Source organism: Electrophorus electricus, chromosome 2, assembly GCF_013358815.1.
Source record: "Electrophorus electricus isolate fEleEle1 chromosome 2, fEleEle1.pri, whole genome shotgun sequence".
Lineage (NCBI taxonomy): Eukaryota > Metazoa > Chordata > Actinopteri > Gymnotiformes > Gymnotidae > Electrophorus > Electrophorus electricus.
This window is the reverse complement of record NC_049536.1, coordinates 19,460,995-19,472,125: the sequence shown is the minus strand read 5'-3', so window position 1 is coordinate 19,472,125 and position 11,131 is coordinate 19,460,995. Positions and strand designations below refer to the sequence as shown.

Below are 11,131 nucleotides of genomic sequence, written 5' to 3'. Positions count from 1 at the left end.
AATGAGAATATTTAATGTAAATCAATAACAGAAATGAGAATGTTTAATGTAAAATAAGTGCCTTTCAGGATACCCAAGGATATTGCATATAAAGCACAGAAATACTGGTAGTATTGTATTAAAAATGGAAGAGTTAATATAAGACAATTTTAAAAAATGCTGAAATTGAAGCAGCGAAACTATTGTGTGCACATTAAATGTAGTTAAATGTAGATCTAAAATACATGTTGTATATGTAGTCACATGATATTTAGTCAGGGGCTTAGTATAAGGAAGAGCTGCCTGGAAGAGAGAGCTTTTCAGTTGTTTTTTGAATGAGAAGAGAGAGATCCAAGAGTGGAGGTGTAAAGGGACATTTCTTTTTTAAAATGAAAGAGTCTTTTAAAATGAAGAGTCTTTACACCCTGGTGGCAATCACCAATATTGTTCCGTTAGAGGACTGTCCTCTCCTCTAAACTGTAACTAAGGATTTAGCACAGTTTGGCTGTATGAATCATTTAGGAAACATGTCTACAAGGAAGCTGTCCTCCCTGCCTGTCAGTCATTTTGATTGACATGTGCATGTTTTAGGAGGAAAGGACTGGGAATGGAGGCAGTAGGTGGACTGGCAGAAGTTAGCAGTGCAAAACAGTTCATATAATAATAATGCTTTTTCCTGCTTAACACTTTGAAACCAAGTTTACTAAATATAAAATGCATAATGTAAAATAAATTGGTATTTGCAAGATATATTTTTAGACTTGATGCTTAATATTCATCTTTGTAAAACTGAAATACTTTGGGCATAAAATTGAAGATGTGTCCAAACTTTTCACTGGTGCTGTATGACCTTTATTGACACTGAGGGACCTGCTACGAATGTCTACAGCCGTAAAGTTCAGAAAGGCTTCTGCTTTTTCCCACGTGCTGCTTAATTCGAAGGCTTCTCTTACTCAGAATGCACCGCAGCATCCTCTGCAGCGCAGCCTTAACAAGGATATCTGAAAAAGGTCTTTCAAGCCGAGGCCGTGCTGCTCTGACACCAGGAAGTGGGACGCCACATGGGTTTCATTATAGGGTTGCAGGTTTGTCACTCCTAGTTCCAGTGAGTTCAGAACAGAGAGATCCCCTCGACTTTAAACGCCCACGGTTCCTCTTCTCTCTCATAGAAGCCCTTTCTCCCTGAGCTACGCTAAGTAGCTACAGCTGTGCCGCTGGCCCGCGTGGGAATGTGTTTGGCTCCCATTTAAACTGACCTAATGATGTAAAAGCGGTTAATTGAGTGAATAATAAACCGGAAGGCGTTCCTTCTCTGTCCATGTCAGGCTTGTAGACGGACGGCGTGCCCGTGCTTTGCGGATGTGTCTGTTCCGATGGAACGCCATGGTAACACAGCGTGAATAATTAATTAATCGGTTGTGATCTCACTAATTGTTACTTCATCACTCCATTAAAGGTTAATGAGGTGGTGGGGCGAAATATGAAGCCCGTCAGGGCTGAGCAGCGGTAGTTCTGATTCATTTTAGACCAGGCAAACGATAATTTCGCCATGTTCTGCTTCAAGGCCTTTGAGACTGAAAGGCAGCAACAATGGATCACTAGCAAAGGACCTCAAAAATGTATTTGTACATTCAAATGGTTATTCTAAAAATCTAAACATTTGTGTTAAGATATTGGTAAGGTCCCAGTTATTTTAATTTTTTTTTAGTATTCCTAGCGACTCTTAGGATCAGTACGCGCCGCTGAAACACACCTTTGCTTTGTAAAGACATGCCCAAGCATGGAAATGTTTTGGAATACCAAATTTAAATCTGAATGCCTTGAATAGTGGTTATGTCCACAAAGGCTGTTAATGCCAGAGTTGACCCGCACAGTACATAGACTCTGTTTACCATGTTGAAGCCTGACAAAGGGCTTTTATCATGATGGAGAAGGAGCAGGAGGTGTCTTCCTGCTAATCCTTTGGCTTTCTAGAGCATTAGACCTGTAACATGTTTGTCTGCGTTGCTCTGCTAACACACTCTTCTTTCGCTGAAAGTTTCTAGCAGGCCGTGGAAAGCCTGGGCTTTGTGTTTATTTATGTACGTGCTTGTTCTCTGTGCTGCACTCCACGCCTTTGCTACCCTTTCGCACAACAGCGTGTCTGCAGCTCCCTCCGAGCAATCGACCTAACTGAGAACAACACAGGGGTTTAGCCTCGTGTGTGTGTGTGTGTGTGTGTGTGTGTGTTTTGGCGAGGCACAGTTAAAGTTTTCGCTCACAGCTCGGTGTCCGATCTGTACGCTTCACAGGGCGTTCTGTCGAACATTTCATCCATCACAGACCTGGGAGGCTTCGATCCTGTCTGGCTCTTCATCGTGGTCGGAGGCGTGATGTTCGTCCTGGGCTTTGCTGGCTGCATCGGGGCCCTTCGAGAAAATACCCTCCTGCTAAAATTTGTGAGTTTCCCTTCCTGCGAGGCCTGCGTGCGAGCGGGCGCATGTGCTTGGCCGTGTGTACATTTCCTCCAGATGTCTGGCTCAGTTCACCCCACCTCGACCAGTTCAAGGCTCATTCGCTTCCACATGTGGAAATGATGATGGAATTTATCAGTTGCTTGATTGGCACAAGCCCAGAGTCAAGGCAACGCGTTACGGAGCAGCATGACGCATCATGGAAACAGAACCTCGTCGCTGTTTCCCATACTGAACGCCCAACGTCAGTTCATTAGTGTGTTAGGAAACTTTTTGAAATTCATTATCCCCCCCCGCCCACCCCCAAAAAATCAAAACACTTAAGTAGGCTATTAAAGCTCTGTAATCCAGGAGCTCATAAGGAAAGCTAATGAATACTAGTCAATACTGATCTATCTGCATAAGACTGTCAGGATCCTGCTCACTGATTTATCACTACCAGTGGTGAAGAAATTCAGAAATGTGCAACTTTTTTTTTTTGTATCCTGTATGCAGCATAAAAGGTCCTAGAACAAGTATGCATGCAGAACATTTGTTGTAGCTAAATTCACAGTTCTGTCTTTTTCTGCAGTTTTCAGTCTTCTTAGGACTCATCTTTTTCCTGGAGTTGACGGCTGGAATCCTCGCCTTCGTTTTCAAGGACTGGATCAAAGACCAGCTGAACTTCTTCATCAACAACAACGTCAAAGCGTACAGGGACGACATTGACCTGCAGAACCTCATCGATTTTGCCCAGGAATACGTGAGTCTGTGTTCATATGTTTCTCGGCACGGTGTGTCTCGCCTCCATCTTTGCTCACGATCACTGGGTTACAAAGCTTCATGAAATTTGGTTTTGGAGGTGTAACACAGTCCCATTTCCCTACACTTGTTTAGCGGTTCCACTCGAGCCTGTCCCAAACTCCATCCGGTCTGTTATTCTGGGATCTGCTCTTCGACTGTACACGGATGTTAGTGAGGTCCAATTTCATCTAATTAACTACACTGACAAATTCCAGCAAAGCAGTATCCCTTTGATCTACATCTTTGTTTATTTGTTTGTGCTCTTTACTGTGGCACTCCATTACTCGGAGGTGTTGTTTATCGTTGTTCCTTTCATGCAAATGTATGTTTAAAACAAAGCACGGAACTCCGTGGGGTTTGAGTGGATCAACCGCGCCGCACCCTTAAGCCTCCCCATGCAACAGCTATTTCCTCGGCTCTTTAATCACTCACCTGTTGTTGATGATGATGATGATGAAGTATAATGATGGGGCCAGCACTGGTGTTCGTTTTGAAAGGGCATGTTTCTGATAACAGTGACGGAGGTACTTTATCTTAATCCTCTCTAACAGTGGTACTGTATCTGCATTCTGTGTAACAAGTGTGCTATGTCTGGGCTCCCAGTAATGGGAATTTAGTATCCGTGTGCTCCGTAACAGGGTGCTGGATCTGGGCTGTCTGTAATAACCTTCTGTGTTCTTTGCTGTGCTGCACCTCTGTTCCCTGCAGCTGTGGCGTTGTATCTGTTTTCTCTGTAATAGATGTGCTATTTCTGTGCTCTGTGTAGTAGGCATGTTGTAGCTATGTTTTATGCAGTAGCAGTATAGTGTCTGTTTTCTCTATGATAGCAGTGTAATCTGTTCTGAGTAAACAGTATAGTGTCTGTGTTCTCTGTGATAGCGGTATAATCTGTTCTGAGTAAACGGTATAGTGTCTCTGTTCTCTGTGATAACCGTGTTATCTGCTCTGTATAATGCTGTGCTGTAACTCGTCAATGAAATAGTTGTGCATCTGTATTTTCTGCAATAGCAATGTTGACCGTGTTCTTGGTAACAGCTGTGCTATTATATCTGTATGCTGTGTAATATTATTGTTGTGTCTGTGGTCTGTGTAATAGCAGTGTTGTGTCTCTAATAGCTGGGCTGTATCTGTGATCACTGCAATAGCTGTGTGCTTTCCGTGCTGACTGTAATAGCTCTGCCGTTTCCATGTTCTCTATGCATCAGTGGTCATGCTGCGGCGCCCATGGACCGAACGACTGGAACCTGAACATCTACTTCAACTGCACAGAACTAAACCCAAGCCGCGAGCGCTGTGGTGTGCCATTCTCCTGCTGCATCAAAGACCCTGCCGTAAGCCCCGCCCCACTGCCATACCCCCGCCCTGCTCCAGCCTTACATTGCCACAGTCTCACCAAGCTCTCACTGCGCTTTTCACCAGTCTCAGTTTTCCATAGTAATGGGCTGTGTCAGTGGGCGGGGTCAGTTGACATGGGAGGGGCCAGTCCATGGTCAGAAGCGCCAGTGCTGGCGACTGAGGCCAGTGGCAGCTGATCTCACTGCCCAGAAAGAATTTTGTTCAATGGTGAAACTGCGTATATTTAAAAAGGCTGAGTTCTGTCCGTAAGCGCAGTTATCAAAGGTTTCTTTGCAGTTCCTTCTGAACCAAGTAAGCTGAATCCAGCCTCTTTCACATCTAGGATAATTTGACAAAGTGACAGGCTCTTAATTGGAGCCATGCTGCTGCCTTGCTGAATCATCACACTGTGGTCATCTGTGATGGGAAGAGTAGCATGCATTGTAGTTTCGGCATGGCTGTAGGAGGCTGTTCTTGTCACTGCCCGTGTCATTAACTCTGTCCTTCTGCCCTGCTTACATTCCTCCCTCATCTCCCTTTACATTTCAGTCTGGTATCCTTCATCTACCTCGTTGCTGGCAGGCTGACTTACCCATATAGAGTTTATCTCTTCAGGCTTGCTTGTCTGTTGTGGAGAGTACACACACACACACACTTTAATATAAAATCTCTGTTGACTTCCAAGGTAAAGGCAGTATTTCAATGCTCTATTAACTACAATAAAGCATTTTTATTATTATTTTTAAAAATATTTTTCAGATTTGTGTGTCAACATCAAATAACCTGCAGCTTTTCACACACTGTAATTCACACTTCAGGCATACTGATACAACTTTGCAGACACTTTGGACAGGCCCTTAGTCACAGTGTAGTTCACTACATATTTTTGCTTGTAGAATAAGTTTGCATTTTCTGGAAAATTAGGCAATTCCATGACCATTTTTTTAAAAGTTACATTTTATCAATTCCGTCTGCTAGAAGTGGCTGTTTGAAATTCTGTGGTTTTTTTTTCCCCCAGGAAGATGTTCTGAACACCCAGTGTGGCTACGATGTGCGGCTAGAAGGAGTAAGTACTCTCCTGAACCTTGCTGGCAGGTCTCCCACCTCACTCTCACATTAAGAACACGCTGGAACTGTACACGAGTGCATACACAGCTCGGTTCGCCCATTCGCCTGCGTATGGAACGAGATGATTGTTGTACCACAAGGTACACATAGGATCATGCTTGGTCATGCATGCGTCACTTTTAATGGCATCACTGAAGGGATATGTTTTGAATTGCATCTTGTGCTCATGTGGAAAAGGCGCGTTCACATGCACAATGACCTCTCTCTTCAAGGGTTAAGTGCAGTAATTTCTGCTGGTAGAGCTCAGTCCTCTAATGACAGTTTGAGCTTTTAACAGTGATAATTAGCTTCCCGTTTTAGCTTGGCGAAAGCACAGTGCTCTGTAATTGGCCAGCCAGCAGGTTACGCCAAACTCCGCCCCTTTACCCCCCCCATGTGGTTGTGGGTAACACACGACTCCAGAGTGAACAGCTATGGAACCAACCCAGCTCTGTTACCAAGGACACATAGTGTGCGATTTATGAGTGTCCCATATCATGAACAATATGAGCTGAAATCAGCATGAATTGAAAATTTAGCTAACATTTTCATAGAGCCATGAAAACTTATAAGCTCAAATATGAAAGTGATGAGACTCACTTCACATACATGCTGACACTATTCGAATTTAAATGCATGATGTACACTTGAAATTTGTGTTCCTTTTGTATTTTGTCAGTATAAAAACCTGAAAGGTTTTGTTCTTGGGTTTTGGTTCTGGGCGAAGGCGCTGTAGTGAAATAAGGTGAATGCAGTGGAAGCAGGTTTACAGCAGCGTCTCCCCTCCGGAGCTGTGCTAAGCCCCTTAGCCAGAGGCTGTCTGATGCCTGGGATGCGCGTGGGGAGGAAGTGATAGACCAGTGGAAGGACAACAAAGGAACCCGAACTGAATCTCGCCCTGGGGGAGGGAGTGTACCATCACCCAGTCACTTTCCTCCCTTTTCATTGGCCCGCCTTTGTGTCCTGCTGCCTTCCTACTGGCCCAGGGGACGACTTTGCAGGTCTTTTGTCTTGTCCGCCATCAAAGAGACAATAGGCTGAGCTGGGCTGCAGCTCTTCTGGGGCTGTTAGGCATGGGCGTTTCTTCTTCGCCGTCTCCGGTTCTTGTTTCACTGGGTTCCTCTGCGGTCAGTCGTCCTTCGTCTGTTTCCGGGGGTTCAGCCCGCATAGGTGCTTAACGATAAAAGGCCTGAATTCGTGTCCTCACTTTATCGGCGCGCCTTTCAGCTGAATCGCAGTCCACTGCGTATCAGGTGAGCTGTGTTGAGGAGATATGTCAGGGAGTTATTTTTGACAAGCTGGCTTTACCCACAGTTTAAGAAATCCGGACTGTGTGCATATGTCCCTGGACCGGGCTCCTATAACCACTGTTAATCCAGATTAATGCGCCAAGCCACTGTACGTCTCAGCATAATAGTCAGACTCGTAGGTTTGTCAGATCTGAATCAGACTCATTTCATCAGTGGTGCTGCTTTTATCCTGTACTTCACTTTCATTAGATAAATGTACAGAAAATAGTGCCTATGTCACCGGGCAGTTGTGCGTAAGGGACCTGGCTCATTTGCACAGAGGCATGTGCACTAGTGTTCTGTGGGTATACCTCTGTTTGGCCTGCCGGCCTGCGTTTGAGGTCCGGATGCTGTCGAACAGCTCAGCTGTGTGTAGGGGGAAGAAAGGCATGCCACTGTATGTGCTCTGTGCAGTCGTGCATCAGCCCTCTACACTCGTGTGTCTTGGAGGGTGTGTGCTCTGTGCAGTTGTGCTCCGTCCTCACTCTGCTCCAGGTGCTCCTCTGGTGCAGCGGTTCCGCTTTTTCTGCTGACGTGGTGTTAGGCCAAAGAGCAAAGACACATTCCAACGCCTACACACTCTGCCTGTCTCTGTTTATAAGGCACATGGCTTATTTGTTTAAATTGTCTGCTCTTTTAGGAACTGAGTCAACAGAAGTACATCAACACCAAGGGGTGTGTGGGGCAGTTTGAGAAGTGGCTTCAGGACAATTTGATTGTCGTTGCTGGTATCTTTGTAGGCATTGCACTATTACAGGTAATGTTCAGCCACACGTGAACTATACACTCGCCAGCCATTCATTCATTCATTTATTTATTTATTGTCCAGTTTGAGTCCACAGCCCATCTGTGCCTTTATAAAATAAGTGTTGCCCTTCATCAATTGTCATGTCTCAACTGTGATCCACTACTGTATCATTGTCAATGCAAAACACACACCACTGCCGTGCCACTGAAGATGATACGTTTTATGTGATGCTGCCATCTACTGGTCAGACAAATGTATTTACAAAACATATGTAAAGCTACATCAAAAGCCATTGATCAAGTTTTAATGTGCTACTAAAGTAGGTGCACACGGAACAATTCTACTGATTCTGAACTTGAATTTGTGCTCGAGTTTCCCTCGATGTGTGTGACTTTGTAGTGTGTGTGTGTGTGTGTGTGTGTGTGTGTGTAGATCTTCGGCATCTGTCTGGCCCAGAACCTTGTGAGCGACATCAAAGCAGTCAAAGCCAACTGGTGACCCCTGGCTGACAAGGAAGGATGAAACTGACCTCTGTGGGTGACCTTCATGACCTCTGCGAGTGACCATACTGGTCGCTAAAGAGTACTGTTTACATGCTCAGGGAGCAGAGACCACTCTCCGAGGCCTCCCGATGGAGGTTTATGTAAGCTGTCATTACAAGCAAACAAACAAAAAGTCACCATCACCCTCTCTACTGTGTGTGCTTGTATTTGTCGTTTTCCCAATACGAGCTCTGAGACCTCCCGTGTGGCAGTGAAAGAGGATGGAGACTCTCTGCCCTGCCCACATTGGCCTCTTTCTATCTCTCTATCTCTGTGGGTGTGTGTGTGTGTGTGCGCGTGTGCACTCGCTGCTGTGTCCTGACCGGATGCTCCCGGCAGCTCCCAGCCGTCCATTTGCCATTCCGTCAGCCCGTGGACCTGCATGTCCGCAAGACACTACGTTGAACTGCAGCCACACGAAACCTTACAGCAGGGTGAGCCAGGGGGAGGAGTGCCTGGTGTTTCCCCATCGTCTTGGCCGTCAGTCAAGTTGACTGACACGTGGGCCGCCGTGTCTGATTGGACGTTTGTCGCACTGTTCAGCCAGAATTGTCGTACTCGGAAAGTGCCGTGACACATTTCTTTCTGAGAGCTCTACCACTATTGTCAACGGAAGATGGAAATTTAATAACTGTGTTTGTGCTTGTTTTGTTGCTGTTTTTATTTTGTTTTTGTGTTACTTTATTTCTTGTAGGCGTTTGGATTATCCGCAACAAGGAGAAGCTCTTATCAACACTTGCTGTGTCTCGCTTCAGATCCTTCTGGATGTAATTGTTTTGCTTGAAAATAGTAGATATATGGTATAAGTCAAATGCACACAAACAAGACCCTTTTACACTACGAAACATGCTGCTTTAGATCTCCTAGGAGATTATAGACTGCTATACTAACCAATAGAAACTTGCATTGAAACTGAGGGGCGAGTCCACTGACCAACAAGACACACCCACTTCTGCAGCCCTCACATCCTCGTCACTCATTCTGCCGCCTTCCCTGCTTCTGTGTTCACGCACGTGCGAGCACACGCACTACCGGCCAGGTGTGTGATGGACGAGACCCCACCTCGGGGGGGCCCCCCGAGCCTCCTTTAGTGGGTGAGAATCAGAGGCGCTGCAGCCTGGGGCCTGTAGTCACTGCCGCAGAAGTGGGTCATCCAGGGCACGTATGGATATGGCCAGAGCCTCTTTTTCTATGCCCCGCCTCCTCCAAGGGAACATCCTCCCAGCCAGCTTGCAGGTGCTACTGGTCAGGAAGAAAAGCATGGCACTGTAGGATTTTGTATTTTGTGTGTGTGTGTGTGTGTGGGGGGGGTCGGTATGGGGAGGACCAGGGGTGTACATATTCTCAGGTGTTTTCTGCAGGGTTTCTCTGCACGGCTGTAGAGCTGACCAGAAGCAGAGCTGGCAGCGCCCTCTCTGGGTAGACCAGCACACGAACGTGCTGTGCAGACAGTTTTAACCAGCTCTCTAGTCTCAGTAAGTGAGCTGAATATTATGCGTGTAGACTTGACTTGACTAGCCTGGATAAACGACTCTGCTCCCACGGGGTATGGGAGTAGATGTTGAAGGCTCCTGGGTGGGATTGTAGCATAAGTAACGGTTCTGTGTCTTAGCCATGGAGTCAGAGGCTGTTATGCAGACAAACAATTACACACTATTCAGAGACAATGTTTTCTTTTCCTTCGGTATTCTTGTTTTCTTATGCAACTGTCTACTGCTTTCCCGTCTTCTGTCGGTTTTTCACTCATAATGCAGTGGCCTTGCTCTGTTTTTGTTTTCTTCCTGTCATTCATTTTGGAATGACATCATTGCATGGTGTATCATGAATGTATGCCCCGCCTCTCGTGGGTCACGTCGTCTGGGTAACTCGCGGTCCAAAACGGGGGCACCACCCATCTCAAACAAAGACCAACTTAATGTGAATAACATCTTTATTTGTCTTGCCTATTTGTAAGAATTGGAGTCATTTTGTAAAGCTGTGTTGGTGCAAAATTGTGCGAGGATCAGAACCGTGCTATCGTGGTTGATGTGAGCTCACTGGGCCACTGGGCTTTTACTGTAAAATGTCTGCATTTCCAAAGCACATCTACACCAACGGAGTCTCGGATCTAAGGATATTATGTACACGACAGGTCGTTTTCTAACCAGTTCTACTGTGTCAAGTCTGCGTTTTGGGGGAATTTTCCACCAGTAAATGTACTTCGTAGTGTTCTGAAACTTCTTCCAGTTGATAAAGGGTAGACCTGCTCCTGAATACCAGCCTGGTCTCGGTTTTGATTGGGCTGGATAAAAGAAGTCTTTAAAACGACAGTATTTGTTTACATTCCCCCTACCAGTTATTAAAACATTGCCGCTAATGATGCTAATGCACGATTCGCTTTATGCAAGTCACATAACGCGCGTTTGTTTGAGCTAATGCTCACCTTCTGTTGGTCCTGTCGGGCGGTTTTGGTTGTCCCGCCCAGGCGTCGCGTTCCTACATTTACAAGCAGCCACTGTGTTCCGCGCCGTCTCCGAGCAGGGTTTTTTGTTTTTGTTTACCCTTTATAAATTCTCACTAACAAGGAAGCCGTTTTGAAAGAATGTCATCTTAAGTTTGACAAGAGAGTCTTAGCAGTAGCTAAACGCCACAGGCTTTAATAGTGGATCGTCTGTATCGTGCTGAAGGAACGCTTCGACACCCAGACTTTGCTGATAGGGTGCTCACATGACTGTTCAAACTGAGGAAGCTGGCATCTTCTGCACTTTTATTTTTTTTATTTCCTTCTTCCAAATTCTACACCACATAAATATTAGCATGAAAAAAAAAAGTCCGAAATCAGGGCAGCATAACTGCAAACTCACATTGTTTGTTTGTTTCGTTAGATTAATGCCATAGGTTTTTTTTGTTGTTTGT

General features: G+C 45.5%; 1 protein-coding gene across 3 annotated transcripts in view; it reads left to right on the top strand.

Annotated features, from left to right (window-relative positions):
• The window catches only part of tspan17 (tetraspanin 17), a 17,280-nt gene extending 7,445 nt beyond the window's left edge, over positions 1–9,835 (top strand). For all 3 annotated transcript variants that reach the window (XM_035519669.1, XM_027027331.2, XM_027027330.2), the window contains 6 exons: positions 2,271–2,417; positions 3,004–3,174; positions 4,421–4,546; positions 5,569–5,616; positions 7,587–7,703; positions 8,127–9,835. In XM_035519669.1, the coding sequence (XP_035375562.1) occupies positions 2,271–2,417; positions 3,004–3,174; positions 4,421–4,546; positions 5,569–5,616; positions 7,587–7,703; positions 8,127–8,192 (675 nt within the window). In that variant the 3' untranslated portion in view covers positions 8,193–9,835. The remainder of the gene's footprint in view (positions 1–2,270; positions 2,418–3,003; positions 3,175–4,420; positions 4,547–5,568; positions 5,617–7,586; positions 7,704–8,126) is intronic.
• The last annotated feature ends 1,296 nt before the right edge of the window (positions 9,836–11,131 follow it).